Source organism: Camelus bactrianus, chromosome 13, assembly GCF_048773025.1.
Source record: "Camelus bactrianus isolate YW-2024 breed Bactrian camel chromosome 13, ASM4877302v1, whole genome shotgun sequence".
NCBI lineage: Eukaryota > Metazoa > Chordata > Mammalia > Artiodactyla > Camelidae > Camelus > Camelus bactrianus.
Window position 1 is genome coordinate 71,342,323 of NC_133551.1, and position 15,526 is coordinate 71,357,848.

The following is a 15,526-nucleotide window of genomic DNA, read 5'->3' on the forward strand; positions in this document are numbered from 1 at the left end:
AAAGCTTGTGCTAGTCTCACCCTGGCTTCCAGCCAAGGACATTGACACATTAAAGAGTTATTTCTCGGGCCCTGCCTGTGAATCCCTCCCTCCACCCATCCTGACCCCGGCATCTCCCACCCTGCACTTCTCCAGCTGTTATGCCTTAGAGGACACGGAAAATCAAGGAAGCGGGTGGAAGGAGAGAAGGCACCCAAGAACCTGTGGCCAGAGAGCCGCTTCTCATCTCTGCACAGGTTTTCATTTCTGTTCAGCCCAACAAATCAGGTCCCAGGGACCGTGGGACAGAGACGATGCAGGAGATGCCGTACGGGGTCTTTAGGCTCTCAAGGCTGGGGACGGATGGAGACGGAGAAGGATGCTCTGGAGATTCAGGCTCTTGTTCCATCTTAGGGACTGGCCCTGGCCTTAGAGATTCTAAAAACTAGCGTAGTTTACAATCTACAAGCCTGCCTTGGGAAACAATGGATTTTCTTTGAATGCAATAGCTCCTGTAGTGATACGGGAAAAATGAATGTGGGGCAAGAGGAGGGCTGTGTCCCAGGTCTCGGTTGAGCCCCTGGGACGTGCCCCACCAAGCGTGGGTCCTTGGCTTCGTGCAAGAAAGAATTCAAGAGCGAGCCGCAGCTGAGTAAAGGTAGATTTATTTAGAGAGATACATACTGCATAGAGTGCAGGCTGTTTCAGAAGGCGAGAGAAAGGCCACAAGGTTTGGGGGCTGGGTGCTCAGGTTAAAGTAAAAATAGGTACACATTCCACAGAGTGCGGGCCGTCTCTGAAGACGAGGGAGCCAGTGAGGCCACGAGGCATGGTGTTGCCAGTTTTTATGGGCTCAGTAGCTTCACATGCTAGCAAGTGGGAGGACTATCCCAACTACCCTGGGGAAGGGGCTGGGGTTCCCAGGAATTGGGCCACTGCCCACTCTTTGACCTTTTACGGTCAGCCTTGAAGCTGTCTTGGTGCCTGTGGGAGTGTCATTCACCATGTTAATATATTACAATAAGCGTATAATGAAACTCAAGGTTTACTGGGAGTCAAATCTCCCACTGTCTTGAGCCTCAAGACCTACTAGGGGTTGAATCTTCCACCAGTCTGGTATTAATTGCTGTGTCATTCCTTGAATGGCTGTACCCTGCCCCCTTCCCTCCTGTCTCAGTAGGACACTAGTCACTTACTGTCACTCCCCAACGGCAACTGTTCAGGAAAAGCGGTGTGCACATGTGGGCAGGTTCCTTACAGCCTGGGAACTGCTACCCTGGGCAGCAGGGGCCTTGTCTGTCTGCCCACCTGGACATCAGAACGGCCAGAGGTTAAGGAGAGGTTCCTCATCACTGGTCAGGGCAGGGGAATTTGCCCTGGCTTTCAGATCAATCACATGACAAGCAGTGGCTGGTTCAACAGCCAGGCTGACTAAGAGGTCTGGGCAGGGGCTGGAGTCCTGGGGGTGGGGTGGGTGAGGTCTGACTCTGGCCCTCAGTCTCCTTCCTCCACCCTCCAGGGGAGCCACAGTCAGAGGGGGCCCCAGGCTAGCTGCCTGTGGTGAGGAGCAGGCCCCAACCTGCCTCTGAGTTGTGGCCAGGTAGGCAGGCCGGCTCCTCCCAGCTCTGGCTGGTCGCCTGAGGTTCACATTTACCCCTCAGGCCTCTCCCTGACCTCTAAGGCTGGGGCATGCACGCTGCTACTTTGTGACTCCCTTTCCCCAAGCGGTGGGGCTGCTCCACCCAGCCCAGAGGGAGGAGGCCATGCAGAGACTCGGGATTCCTCCTGCCAATACCCACAGGCAGCCTCAGCACCAAACGCTTTATCCTGAGGACCCTCAAAGGGTGGGCCTGGGACCAGGCAGCAGGAGTTACACAAAGGGAGTGTCTCCATCCGGCAGTGGGATGGGCTGTCCCAGTAGATAGAGGGCTTCTAGTCTCCAGAGGCTGGCAGCCTAGAGGTGAAGGGGGATCCCCTATCCTGGGGGCAGAGCGATTGCTTGGACCCTTCTGTTCAGTGGTTCTCAGATACTCCCAATCTCAGGGAGAATTTCCTGAGCCTTATGATTGGTGTTTAAGGGACCTGATGAATTTTTAAAGGATCAAAGTTCTGTGAAGGTCCCTTGGCCGAAAGAATACTTCATTCCATTAACCACGTGTCAATATCCTCAAGTCACAGAGGACAGCCGAGCCCCTACACTGTCCTTGCCCAGGGCATTTTGGCAAATATGGTCCATCCCACATAAACTTCAGGTGCTGATGTAAACCGGCTCCCAGAGTGTCCAGCCTCTCTCCAACTTTCCCCAAAACATCTGAGTTGTTTCAGAAACTACCCTTGTGATTCCTGACCCAGCCTCAACTTCCTCCCGAGAGCAGTGGGCTGGTGAGGAAATGGCAGCTTTCTGGGGCCTGGCTTCCAGCGGGTAATTCCAGCAGCCTCTGGGCTGCCTGCAACTCCGTGCCCGAGACGTGTCATGGCCACTTATTTCCAAAGCCACTTGTTGACATGAGTCTGAAAGCCGAAGCGCAAAAGTCCTGCAGTCCAAATTGAACTGCTAAAGGCTTTCTTTTCTGGCAGACCGTCCACGTGAAACCATCCACATCCCAGTCATGGGGGCTGAGTGGTTGGAGCCAGAGGCAGGGCCTGGTGCCACCAGGATCTGTGCACATGGCTGACCTAGGGAGATCTTCATTGCCCAAGACAGAGGGCATGGTGCCCACAGGGCAAGCCAGGACCCAAGAAGAGCCCCTGGTTCCCCTTCTCCAAGAGGGCAGGAAGCCCCTAGGCAAAGCAGAGCAGGCCCTTCTCCGGGCAACAGCTGGCCGGGCAGGTCTCCGACCAGAGAGGGGCACCACTGCTGTTGAGGGTCTGCAGATATCTGGGTCCTGAGATGCCTCCTGCGGCAGGGACAGTGACGTGGTCCTCCGCCCTGGGCCCACCATGGAGGCTACAGAGCAGAGAACTGGCAGCCCCAGGAGGGTCCCAGCAGCCCGCGCAGGGCTGGAAGCCAGACTGGGGGCTCACGTCCGCACAAAGCAGTGCTGCAGCTGCGGCCAGGACGCGGCAGACGGACGACACCCCATCTCTTGACTTTCCTTTTGACTCAGGAGAAACAACCGCAGGCGCTGGCTCAGTGCCCACAGGGGCCACATTCACAGTAACTGGGGGCAGCTGGCGGGCATCACTCCTGAGGCCACGGCGACAGGAAGAGACACAGGGGTACGTGCCTCGCAGCCTCCCCTCCGCCCTGTGTGCGTGTGTCTGACACCCACGGTTCCAGGGCATCTCCTTGGCAGCAGCAGAAGGCAGGGGGCCCAGTTCCTGCCAACTGTCTGTTGCCCCGACAACCACTGCCATTCAGACACAGCCCCCTGGGTGTCTCTACTGCGCGGGCCCGGGCTCCCCTGGGGTCTGGGTCAGGGGGCAGCCGGGTGAGGATGCAGGTACAAACCACCAGAACCTCCTGCCTTGACAGGCTGGGCCTACTGCTGGATGCTGGAACCAGTTCAGGCCAGACGGGCCTCTGCCACCAGCTTGGTGCCCCCAGCACCACCCTGGCCTCCCAGAGGCACCCAGCTGCCTTCTCTGCCCCAGCCCAGGCCAAGCCTCATTTCCCAGAGTCGGTCGTGGGCAAGGGGTCTTCCTTTCCTTCCTCCTCCACTGAGAACATGACGTCCCCGCAGCTGCCCAGAGGTGGTTCTGTCTCCTGCTCGGGGTAGTGGGGGGCATAGTCCACTTCCAGACCCTCCTCAAACTCAGACCCCGCCGGCCCCACCAGGCCCTGGCCCTCGGGCACTTCGGTCTTCACCGTCCCCACGATCACGGTGTCAGCCTTCATGATGTAGATGTTTTCTGCAAGGCAGAAGGGTGGGGGAGGTGAGGAGACCAGAGCCCCAGCTGGATGGAAGCAAGGAGGCTGAGGAGGGGCCGAGTCCCAGCACCACCACTCCTGCTGTGTGACCTCAGGCAGATGACACAACCTCTCTGATACACAGTAAGCCTTGCCAACTTCACAGGTGTCCTGAGGCTCAAAGGAGATAAAACAGCTAGGAACTGTGTGCTGAGGAGTTAAGGAGCTGCCCACTTATTGTAATGTTCATGATTCTCTCTACCCTTCTGCAGGGCCGGGGCAGGGACAGAGAGAACAGCATCGGGAGAGAACTCGGGGAATGACACCAACACCAACAGCACCGGGGAGCACTCGGAGTTCAGCCTGTGCTGGACGCCGTTCCAGACACTTCCCACACGTTAGCTCCTGAATCCTCACATCACTTCTGCCAGGTAGATAGTCTGTTCTTATCCCCACTTACCGATAAAGAACCTGAAGCCCAGAGACGTTAAATGACCTGCCCAACGTCACCAGGTAGTTAGCAGAAATCCCCAAAGAAACTCCCACCCCACCCGGCCAGCCTCTCCACTCCTGTCCACGTGCCTAAGGCAGAAACCCGGGGCACACCTTGTCCCGGTGTGCCTGGGATGGTCCCGGTTTTAGTAGTGGAAGCTCCGCATCCCAGGATCTCTTCAGTCCAGGAAAACCCAGACAGTCGGTCACACCCTACAGAAACCACAGCCCTGCCCTGTTAATAGTCACCAGCAGCCGGTGATTTGGACAGGTTGCAGGGGCCAGTATATCTCGGTGTTTACTGCCAGTCTCCTGCCTGTGCCTGCGGGGCATGCAGGAGGACCGTTTGTACGTACTGCTTGGATGAGTACCCAGCCCAGCCCATCAGAGGCCTGATCCCCTGTGGTCCTCTGACACCTGCTGCCAGGCTTGAGGGAGCTAAGTCACCTGCCCAAGAAGCTGGGAAGTGGGGAGCCTGGCCTTCACCTGGGTCAGCTGATTCCAAACACCAGCAGCCCAGCGTCTGATGACCTTGGGCTCAGGGCAGAGTCCCAGCTCCCAGCAGCTCAGCCCTGGGTCTCTCTCCGGAGTCTGAATGGGGAAGCTCAAGAAGGAACTTAAGAACTAGGGTGGGGCAAGGAACTCAGGATCCCTGTACCCTCAACCCCATTGCATAATGCCAGCTCTTCTGTTTTGGTTTTTAATACCTCCAGGAAAGAGAGAAGTGTTCAAAACAGAAGTAAGGACTAGAGAGAGGGCTACCAGCTTGAAACTGTGGGCCGGGTGCCCCCCGACACCAAAAAAGAAAACAGGGACTCAGGCCCCACCACCCCTCCATCAAGGCCTGCAGGGCCCTTGACCAGAGGGTCTGGCAGAAGATGGGAGCCAGAGGTGGTGAGGGAGAGGGGACTCCAGGAGGTGAGAGAGAGCACAGAGGAGGCCAGACAGGGCTACAGGGGATGACAGACAGACAGATGGACAGAAGTAGGGTGTGAGAGAAGCGGAGTGAGTTTGTCCAGGAAGAAGAGGCCAAAGCTGGGGGCCAGACTCTCACCCCCTCAGAGTCCTCGGGTCCTGATTCCTGGGGCTCTGTCCCCCATCACAGGGCTACCTTCTCCCCATTTGGGAGGGGGAGGGCCTTCCAGAAGTTGCTTGGACTTCCTGCCCCATCCAGGGCTCCAGAATCCAAGAAAGTTGTCTTGGTGGGGAGGGGTCATGAAGGTGAGGGGAAGGGGCCCCCCCGCCTGGTGCCCAGGGCTAGGGGGTGAAGCATAACTGGAGTTTGGTCCCCTTGGGAGCTGGACAAAGGGCCGCTCCTCTGGGGAGGTGTCCGGAGGACGAAGGGCTCAGTCTCTTCAGTGTCCCAAGAGAAGCTTCAAGGCCTTCCCTCCCCACCACCTTGCTCACCAGCGAGGCTTAAGTACAGGCCACGCTGCCCAAGCCCGCCCTGGCCCACCTGGGAGCCTGGTGCCTCCCTCCCCCCTCCCCCCCAGACACTCCCAGGGCCACACCCCAGCACTTCCAGGCACTGCACTCAGCATGGACTCAAATGTTCAAATTAGGACTTCTTAGGAAATTGGTAGCAATGCCTTTGGCAGTATTTCCCAAAATACATTCTTTGCAAATAAACTTGCTGAAAGCTACAATTCCAAAAGTCTCAGTTTGATGGGACAGACTCTGCCCTGAAGAGTTCTATCCACCGACACCTACCCCAGAAATGTGGAAGACAAACACAGATGCCTCTCTGGTACTATCTCAGTGATGGTCAGCCCTCCAGAGAAGGCAGAGATGGAGTCACCAAGGCCCTGCCCCCTGGAGCTCACAGCCAGGTGAGGGGGGCGGGGGGAGGGCTACAGACACAATCACACTGCTGGGTCCTGAGGACTCTAGGTGGGAAGACCCGGGGTCTGGGGGAGCACAGAAGCGGGGCATCTCCTAGACAGGAGATGGAGAGGGCAGGGAAGGCTTCCTAGAGGAGGAGGCAAATAAGAAGGGTCCTCAAGACATCAGGAATTAACTAGTTTCAAAGGCGTGGGCTGTTTCAGGTGAGGAAGCAACTCCCACGGAGAAGCTTAGCTGTGAGAGAAGGCTCCGTGAATTAGGAGGCTGCCAGGGAACGGGAGGAGCAGACCTGTAGGGCTGGGAAGCAGGGGAGTCTGGTGGGGAGCAGGCAGCTTGTCACAGCCTTGAATGCCAGCATAAGAAGCCTGGAATTCATCCTGAAAGTAACAGGGACCCCCTGGAAGATTTCAAGCGGGGCTGTAATAGGGACAGGTCTGCATTTTGGGAGAAACACAGACTGTAGCAGGAAGGAGAAAAGTGGGAGAGGAGGCAGGGAGGCCCATGGGTCCCAGTTGGAGAGTGACTGTGGTTCGGGGGCGCGGGCCTCCGGGCCCCACAGCGGGGTGGTGGTGTGGACGAAGCAGGGCTTTCGGAGCCCGTCGACATGGGGGTGAGTCTCTGCTCTGCTACTTGGTAGCTGTAGCTGTATGACTGGGGAAAACCACCTCTCCCCTCTGACCTCTGTTTCCCCAATTGTAAAAAGGAGGGAAGGACGCCATCCTCAGAATGTGTCAAGAGGTGACATGCGCAGCGCCCCAGTGTGTCAGCCAAGCGGCAGCTCTGCTGTCCCTGGCATCTCCCTCCTGTTCCCCTCAGAGGGGCTCTTCATGGGGGCTGGAGTGGGGTTCACTGCCCCTCTAATAACAGCAGGCACCGGGCAGAGGGAGCCCCCAGCCACCAAGACAACTTAAGGTGCGTCACTTCACCAATTCTCACAGCGGCCCTGTGACATCAGAACTATTGCTATTCTAGGCGGAGGGTGTAGCTCAGTGGTAGAGCGCATACTTAGCATGCACGAGGTCCTGGGTTCCATCCCCAGTACCTCCATTAAAAGATACATGAATAAGTAAAATTAATTACCCCCCCTTACAAAAAAAAAACTTCTAAAAAACGACTGCTCTTCTTGTTTTATAGAAACATAAAGGAGGATGAAGATGCGGAGCCATCTGCATGACACCCCTGAGAATGGTTTAACTCCTTCACTAAAAGCATCTCCTACCTGTGGGGGCCGGTGGGGGAACCCACACCTATTCCTCGCTGGGCCTCCAGTCCCCAGGCCTCAGCGTCTATCTCCCCCTGCCCCCCGAGCACCCCCAGGATGCCTCAGACAGGCTGACTCACCGATCCTGTTGTTGGTACACTCCGTGGTCCCCCGGGGCTCAGGAAGGTCGGTGGGGGATGAAGGGCTGCTGGCCGGGCTGGCCTCCAGCAGCCGCAGGCTCTCCAGGCCAGCTGCCCCCACGGTGGGGCACATCTCTGCAGCTTGGGGGCTCAGCAACCCCAGCTCCTCTGTGCCCGGCTCTGCCACCGATATGCTCCTGATCAGCTGCTGTGGGCGCAGAGGAGATGGTGCTGAAGAAAGATGCCCAGCCTCCCCCAGGATCTGAATCGGGGAGCCCCTGTTTCTTCATCTTCATAGACCCCAGTGAGTCTCCCTCTGCTTTCAAGCCATCATATGAATACCCCGGACTTCTCAGTCTTGTAGCCTGATGACCCTGCATGTGGCGACCCCGTGAAGTCGTGTTGCTTTTAACTAGTGCTGAAGGATGGTGGCCAGCATCGCCGACCACATTGACCATGTGTGTGGCCCTTGCTGTACGTTAACCCTTACAACCACCGCCAACCTTACAACCAAGGTGGCTCATATCAGTACCTTCCCCATTCTACAGATCAGGAAACTGAGGCACAGAGGAGTCAAATAATTTGCCCAGGGTTAGTAAGCAAGTGTCCGGGAGCCAAACTCCGGAACGCCGGCATCTCACTCTGGAATTCATGCTCTTTAGCAACAGTCTCTGTGTCGGTGCCAGGCCCACCCCAACTCCCTGGCCCTGACCTCCTGGGACAGCAGTCTTTGATGACAACACTAATGTATTCTTAAAATAGCTATGTCTTCAGGAAAATGTTGGTTGGTTTCGTTTTTGAATTTCATAGGTAAGTGCCAAGGAGGAGTGGCCTCATGAAATGTTCTGATGTAAATACAATTTACCTCCAGCCTTCAAAATGGAATGAGTCTGAGTAATTCATAAAGTCTAGCTGTGTAATCCTGAATATTCTTTTAAAATAATTTGAAGTCCAAAAGACGGCATTTTTAAACCAGTTGCTGTTAATGCATTGGCTCGCGTGGCCACAGATACTTGATTACCGTATAAAACATTAAATACCTTTCTCATGAAATTTCTCGGTATTGTAACAGCAACTTGTGTGACCTAAGCCTCTTTGAATGCGATCTCCCATGATTTGAAACTGAACTCATATTGTGGCTCCATCTATTATGTTTAAAAATAAAGGATGGAAATGTTTCTCATGTGTGAATGTTTGAGTTAAAAGAAAGTAAAGGAAGAATTGATACGTGAAAGTAAAATGAGTGAACCATACACACCTGAGACCGGGAGGCATGGAGTGCTTTGTCCTGCATCCCCCCACCCAGCTGCAGAGGGTGGTGCCCCGGCTACCCGCCCCCACCCCCCCACCCATCCTCACAGCCCCTGGGAGGCTGGCACACACCAGGGCACCAGGAAAAGCCCAGTGAGGACCTGGTATATGCACACCGCCCTGGGTGGTCACAGGATCAGCAAAGCCCCCCAAACCCCCCGCCACCCAGTGCAGCGCCTGCGCACAGCGAGTGCTTCATAAAAGGTCCATGAAGATGCTCTTACTAGGAGGCAGCTCAGGGTAACAGTTCAGAGCACTGGCTTTGGAGTCACACAAACCAGGGCTCAAATCCTAGTTGATCTACTTTCCAACTGTGGGACCACCTTTCCTGTCTGGGCCTCTGTTTCCACTGTAATACAACGGGAAACCAGTACTGAACTCTGTGCATTGTAAGGACTACCCGGGATAACTTCGAGAAAGCACAAAGCCGGGTGCCGAGGGCTCCATTCGTGATAGCTGAAGTTGCAAAAGTTGGTGCTACTGACCTAACATCCCAGCTTTGAGGATGAGATGCCTGGGGGAGGGGAGGAGAAAGGGAAAAATAAACGCAGCCTTTCCCAGACCACACCTGGCACCCAAGCAGCCAGAACCAAGTCCACGGTCTGGCAGGCCCTTCTGGAAGTCCCCGGCGGGCTGAGCCAGGAGCCGAGGCTGCTGTGCGTGCAGATGGGGCTCCCTTTCTCGGACAGGGCCTGGCCAAGGCCCCGCTGTGCTCAGGGCTCCCGCTGTGCTCAGGGCTCCCTCTGTGGGGCAGACTTGCCTGAACTTGAAGGGGGAGCTCGCACCTGGGGCCTGTGGGAGGGGACGGAGCTACCCGGTTGCTCTCAGAACCAGCAGATCTGCTGGGAACGGAGTCAGATTTAGGGGCACAAAGCTGGGGTGGGGGCAAGGGGGTACTACTTACTGCAGGGTTCCTCCCGGGCCTGGAATCTGCAAGAAGAAAAAGAGCCGTGACTTCACCAAGGGGGGTCTGTCAGCTGCCTGGCCTGCCCAGTGCCTCCGCCCCTGGGTGGTAACTGGCGCTTGTCAGGTCCTCAGTCTGGAGAACAGCGGATGGGTTTCAGGGCCAGCGCCCATCCCCCGGACCTAGGGCACAGGCGCTCACTTCCCAGCAGCGTTCAGAGAACTGGGGAACCACCTCTCTCCCAGCCACTAAGCCCATCAGCCCAGGGACCCCCGCCCAGCACACCCACCGCTACCCACACACAGCAGTGGTTCCGAAGGGGCGCTCACCCCAGCTGGAGCCGAAGAGGCTTCCACTGGGTCAGCAGTTGGTCCCTGGCTGCTGCCACCACCTGGTGACTGCCAGGGGCTGGAGAGGCCAGAACTCCCCAGAGCACTGTGTGAAACTCACAGCGAGGACCCCAGGGCAGGGTGATAGAGAGCCGGTGATGGGTCCTGAGGACATTTTCTAAGCCCCGCGTCGGATATGCCTGAACCCACCCCTTCTGGCTCAGACCAATGAGGGTTCAATTTTCTATCATGTGTCCCTGAAAGAGCCCAGGCGACCAGCCTGCTCACTGGTCATCCCAACCCCTGCAATCCTACCCTTTGGAGGGCTCGAGACGCAACGATCCTTAGAGCACAACCGAGATCCTCTCATCCCAAACTCCACCCTCCACTCCAACTTTCCTCTCATATCAAACAGGGCGCCAGGTCATGGCCAAGCGAATGTTGACAGTTAACCACGGCCCGATGGCCACCCAGGAAAGCTGGAGGTGGTGCGCAGGCACCTGTCTATGCCAGGGCAAGCCAGCTCCCAAGCGCTGAGCGTCCTCTGGGTAGGCACAGCCTCTACGGCTCCCCAGGAGCCCACCTGAGGAGACCCGGCTTTCGCTGCTGTTCCGTGCACAGACCTAACCAGAGAAATCCGCTACGAAGAGGCCAGGATGCCAGCTAAGTTGTCCCCGGAACGCAAGAGTGATCTCAGCTGCTCATCCCTGAGTCCTAGCTGAACCACTCACTGGAGGCCAACCAACCATGATGACACAAACAAGCCTGGCCGTCCGAACCTGTTGTGTGGGCACTAGGTCTGGCTGGGGGACACTCTCACCTGTACCTTGTAAACAACCATCAGCAGGTGAAGTGTCTAAAGGGGAAATGGACCAGAATAATGGTCAAAAGAAGCACATGTGTAAAATGACACAATTCTTGACTCTTGATTTAACAAATCTGGTCACTGCTGCTCCCAGCAAAGCAGTCACCTTGGGAGACCGTGGCTCCTCCCACGACGTGGCCACTGTCCACTGCCCAAGCTGCCACTCTGAGAAACAGTCTCTGGCTGGAGGCACATTCTTTTAAATGATGTCAGTGAAGCCAAATCTTCACCCCTTGAGAGTGAATTTTCAGTTTTGCAAACAGCCAACGGTGATTTGGCAGCAAGTCATTGACAGGGAAGGGGCGGGCGTGTATGTGACAAAGTAACAAGTCAGCATAAATAAAAATGATAAAATGCAGGCTTGGAGAGGACTTGGGTAAACAGGAATGCAGCTGTTCGTGCCCTGTGAACCGGTTCCCTCTTTCTCAAGAGCCATCTGGCAGTGGAAGCCTCACACACTTTGACCCAGTAATCCCTCTTCAGGGACACACCCTCAGGAAATAACTGGAAAGAAAGCCATCAGCCTGCCCCAGCGGTGGTTTATAATCACCAACAAAACTGGAAACAAGCCAGAAGCCAAACAATGAAGCAGCTCCCTAGTCCTGCAGCAGGGCCCCCCCCGCATTGAGACCCCCATACGACATGCCTTCACCTTTCCCAGCTTAGTCCTCTCAGGGACAGATCATGCCAACTTTGGAGGGTCTTTATGAAGATTAAATGAGATCTCAAAAGAGAAGTTGCCTCGTGATCAGTCACCTTGAGAGGACACAACCCTGATACGTTGTGATGAAGATGACACTGAACCTGTGTGGTCTTCCTCCCCAAAACCCATGACTCTGATCTAATCAGGAGGAAAATTTCAGGCAAATTCCAACAGAGGGGCTCCTACACCGTAGCTGACCAGTACTCCTCAAAACCTCCAAGGTCATCAAAAGCAAAGAAAGCCAGAAACTGTCACAGGCCAGAGGAGCTTAAGAAGACATGACAGTCAAATGAAATGTGGTGCCTCCAAAGAAGACATCCAGATGGCCAACAGGCACATGAAAAGATGCTCAGTATTGCTAATTATTAGAGAAACACAAATCAAAACTACAGTGAGGTATCAACTCACACCAGTCAGAATGGCCATCATTAAAAAGTCTACAAATAATAAATGCTGGAGAGGGTGTGGAGAAAAAAGGAACCCTCCTACACTGTTGGTGGGAATGTAGTTTGGTGCAGTCATTGTGGAGGACAGTATGGAGGTTCCTTAAGAAACTAAAAATAGAATTACCATATAATCCAGCAATCCCACCCCTAGGCATATATCTGGAGAAAACTGTAATTCCTAGAGATTATCATATTAAGTGAAGTCAGACAGAGAAAGACAAATATCATATGATATCACTTATATGTGGAATCTTAAAAAAAATGATACAAATTCTATTTACAAGCCAAAAACAGACTCACAGACATAGAAAACAAACTATGGTTACCAAAGGGGAAAGGGCGGGGAGGGATAAATAAAGGGTTGGGGATTAACAGACACACGTTACTACATATAAAATAGATAAACAACAAGGACCTACTGTACAGCACAGGGAACTATATCCAATTTCTTGTAATAGTATAATGGAAAACAATCTGAAAAGAAAAAATATATATGCACGTATATGTATAACTCAATCAGTTTGGTGTTAGCTGAAACGAACATTGTAAATCAACTACACTTCAATAAAATTTTTTTAAAAAATAAAATAAAGACTTTTAAAAAAAATGTCATGTGGTGTCCTGGGTGGGCAGTGAAAGGATACTAGGCAAAACTAAGTAAGTCTGAATAGAGTATGGGCTTCAGATGATAGCAATGCATCAACATGGGCTCATTTACTGTGACAAACCTACTGCACTAATGTGAGATGTCCCCAGTAAAGGAAACTGGGTGTGGGCTGTACAGAAACTCTCTGTACTAGCCCCTCAAATTTTCCGTAAGTCTAAAACTTTTCTTAAAAATTGAAGTCTATGTAGATTTTTTAAAATTATTATATAGAAGTTGTAAAACCTCTAACAAAAAGAATATGAAAAGCATTATATATGTATAACTGAATCAGTGTGCTGTACACCAGAAACTAACACAACATTGTAAATCAACTATACTTCAGTTTGAAAAAAAATTAAAATAATTGTTTAAAAATATGCAAAAGGGAAGATGCCCAGGGGCTGCCTAGCACATAGAGGGCTTCCGGATGTCCCTGTGGCTTGACCTTCCATCACATCGAATAGAAGGTCTGCCTTCGATATTGACTCTTGGAAACAAGCAGAAGGAAACATCGAGGTAAAAAGGCAGAATCTGGAAGGTACCGACATCTGCCTGCAGCCGTGCTCCCACCCGCGTGTGGACTTTGATAAAGATGCAGAGTAAATCGTGCCAAGAACAGAGGTCAGATTTCGTAACTGCTCTTCCCCTAAAAATGTTGCTTCAGCCTACTGTCTTCATGTATTGTTTCCCTTGCTTTCTGGAATAATAATGAGCTTCTCATTAACACGTCTAGCAGCCCAGGGCACAAGTCCAGGGACACACTGGGCATCGGTGCCCCTGCCCCCAGAAGGAGTGCCTGGTGTCCCAGGGCTGCTCTGAAGGCCGCTAAAGCCCAGCACGTGGGTTCTGACACCCGAGGTATCCATCCCTTCCATCCCCACTGCTCTCCCCTTTCCATCCCATCCCCTCTCTGGCCCTGGGGTCCAGCTGCTGTGGGAAGCAGAACAGACCCAAGGAAGGGGTCTGACACAAAGGCTCAGCCAGACATGGGCAACAGGCAACACCCCTAGATGCAAAGCCAGGACAGGGCAGGGAAAGTGCGGGCTAAGCTGGGAACATCGTGGAGGAAGAGGTGCTCCAAACACAGAAGGATGGGGACAAAAGGCCACGGGAGCCAGCTTGAAGGGGCCCCCACTGGCCTAAGCTGGGACGATTTGAACATCAAATTAAATAATGATGGCAGTAGAGTAAGAGAGGAATCTGTGGTCCAGACGGATATAAACATGGAAATGAAGAAAAGTTTGACGAGGCTTCAGTTATTCAGAGCCTCAAAGGACCTCCCTTCAAAATACTTCACAATGACCGAGGAGGAAAGAGGGCTTCATGGGGGAGAAGCCTGGCAGACACCACCCTAATCACGTGCTTGCGGTGAACACACGGAGGAAGGGACAAAAGGAGACCTGGTGGGGGGACCCACACGGAGAGCTGGGCGTCACGCCTGGCAACTTCCTGCCAGAGATGCACCACCTGAATCCAGGGGTGAGGAAGACGTCAAGCAAACCAACCCAAGGTCAGGGGCAGCCACCGAATCACTGGCAGAATCTTTCAAAGTGACAAGATCATGACTGTGAAAGAAAAGCCTGCAGAACTGCCCCCGATTAGAGGAGACCGGGGACACTGAGGCCAAAGGCAGCACAAGACCCTGAACGGCATTCTTTTGCGTAAAGAATGTTATTGGGATAAACAAAGAAACTTGAGTGGAGTCGGAGAATTCGTTGGTGGCAAAGGCATCAGTGTGAACTCTCCGATTTTGACGATTTTACTACAAGTAGTCGTGTGAAATACACACGTAAGTATTCAGGGATGAGAAGGCATTAAGTCAGTAACTTACTCTCAAATGGTTCAGGCAAAATAAGTTTTTGGTACTGTCCTTGAGACTTTTCCAGACATTTGAAATTGTTTCAAAACAAAGAAAAAAGATTTTTTCCAGCGTAAACCTGTCTGAAGTAACAAATGAAGTCATGATCATAGTGTCCTTTAAAATGAGGGGTTAAAAGAATTTCAGTCAGTGTTTCTCAACCACAAGCGACTTACCCCCATGAGGGGACATTTTGCAATATCTGGAGATATTTTGGGCTGTCACAGATGGGAGGTGCCCCTAGTATCTGGTGGGTCTAGGGACCAGGAAAACTGCCTGGCATCCTGTAACGCATAGGACTGTCTCCACATCAAAGAATTACTTCATCCAGATGTCACTAGTGCTGAGAATGAGAGACCCTTTATGCAAAACTGTCACTACCAACAAAATCCCTGCTAATTAACCAAGTGGCCTTAAACAAATTCCTTCATCTTCCTGTGCCTCTGGTTTCTCATCTGTGAAATGGGGATTCCACAAGGCCGCTGGGAGGAAGATGAGAACACATAGGTGCTTTGGAGACGCCTGCCAAAGAGGACACATGCCACAAAGTCAAATCGATTCAGAGATGGGGGTGAGCATCAGATGGGCACCTGCCCAGATGGCTGATGCGCTGCTCACAGACCCGGCGGTCCCCCAGCGCTGGAGCTCCGGGACTCGGAGGACTGGGATGCACATTTCTGTCCTGCTCGCCTTTAGTCCTTCCAGCAACTGGTGCTGGTCTGAAAGCTCAGCAGGGCAGTTCTTCTACCAGCCCAGCGCTGCTAGGAAGTGCCCAATGGGTACATGAAGGAGTGGACAGATATTAGCGCTCCTGCACACATCCAGCACCCACTGCAGCCACCCTGCTCTGTCCGTCCACATCCTGCGCCCTGCGCCGCCACCTCCTTCCCTCTCAGGCCTGGGAACCAGACCCCCACCCCACCCCCCACCGGAAGCCAGAGGGCCAGCAATGGCCCCAAA

General features: G+C 53.6%; 1 protein-coding gene across 1 annotated transcript in view; it reads right to left on the reverse strand.

Moving 5' to 3' along the window:
• Positions 1 to 628: 628 nt before the first annotated feature.
• The window catches only part of TNFRSF8 (TNF receptor superfamily member 8), a 64,024-nt gene continuing 49,126 nt past the window's right edge, over positions 629 to 15,526 (reverse strand). Inside the window, exons 13-15 of the mRNA XM_045518522.2 lie at positions 9,720 to 9,745; positions 7,505 to 7,712; positions 629 to 3,831 (exon numbers count right to left, since the gene is read on the reverse strand). Coding sequence (XP_045374478.2) covers positions 3,587 to 3,831; positions 7,505 to 7,712; positions 9,720 to 9,745 — 479 coding nt within the window. The 3' untranslated portion in view covers positions 629 to 3,586. The remainder of the gene's footprint in view (positions 3,832 to 7,504; positions 7,713 to 9,719; positions 9,746 to 15,526) is intronic.